This window comes from Limulus polyphemus, unplaced genomic scaffold (genome assembly GCF_000517525.1).
Source record: "Limulus polyphemus unplaced genomic scaffold, Limulus_polyphemus-2.1.2 Scaffold141, whole genome shotgun sequence".
Classification (NCBI taxonomy): domain Eukaryota; kingdom Metazoa; phylum Arthropoda; class Merostomata; order Xiphosura; family Limulidae; genus Limulus; species Limulus polyphemus.
Window position 1 is genome coordinate 20222 of NW_013665751.1, and position 983 is coordinate 21204.

General features: G+C 38.7%; 1 protein-coding gene across 1 annotated transcript in view; it reads right to left on the reverse strand.

The window, feature by feature from the left end:
* The window catches only part of LOC106474674 (protein dachsous-like), a 34044-nt gene that overhangs the window by 16188 nt on the left and 16873 nt on the right, over nt 1–983 (reverse strand). The window contains exon 7 of the mRNA XM_022379974.1: nt 17–83. Within this exon, the coding sequence (XP_022235682.1) occupies nt 17–83 (67 nt within the window). The remainder of the gene's footprint in view (nt 1–16; nt 84–983) is intronic.

Here is a 983-nt window from a genome sequence, read left to right on the forward strand (position 1 = left end):
GTATAAGAATGCTAACCCGAAAAGTCCAGTTATTATACTCCACCGCTCTCCAATTGCTCCATTAAGGCCAGAACGCATCGCACCTTAAAATTAGTCGAAGGGAAAATGCTAGGTGATGCTATGAATTATAGGTGGACTTTTCCTGGAAAAAGAAAGGAGAAAGAGCTGTCGCCACAGTAGATTAGATGGAGCATGTAATGAGCTTAAACAAATGTTTGTATTGTACACACATGCTTGACAACGCCTTTTCTTCTCAATGAATTCTATCACTTCAACAACGTGTTCCTTCATTTTGTAAACATTCGGAAAAAAGAATGGTCTACGCAAACTAATTTATGGGACGGTGTCGATCAGATTGCACGACGAAAAATTCGACAATGTCAGGTGTTAGTGCAGCAGTCGGAGAGCGGCAGCACATAATGACTGAATTATTCTGGTTAAGCAATGACTTGAATAAATCGTAACAAATTAGAGGTATGTAAATTCGTTTGTAGAAATTTCGAGGTTATGAAAAGTGTTTACACTTTAAACAATAATTTATCATCATTAGTGTTTGTCTATAACAAATACAAAAAAATATGTTTAACTATCTTCCTTTTTTTTTATTTTATCAGCCAAGTAAGGCCTGTAGGATAGGTCGCTCGAATTGCAATCTGCGAGACGTGGGATTGAAACTTGTCGCTGAATATGCTCGCCCTTATGGCCTTGGAGCGTTATAATGTGATGATCAGTCCCACTATGCATTGATACAAGAGCGATCCAGAGTTGGCGGTGGGTGGTGTTGACTAGCTTCCTTCCTTTATTTTATCACTTCAAAATTAGGGACGGGTAGAGTAAATAGTCCTCGAGTAGCTTTGCGCGAAAATTCTATAACAAAATATATTCTTTTGTTAACAAGTTTGTTTTTTAATTAAGCACAAAGGTACACAATGGGCTATCTGTGTTTTGCCCACCACGGGACCCGGTTTCTAGCGTTGTCAGTC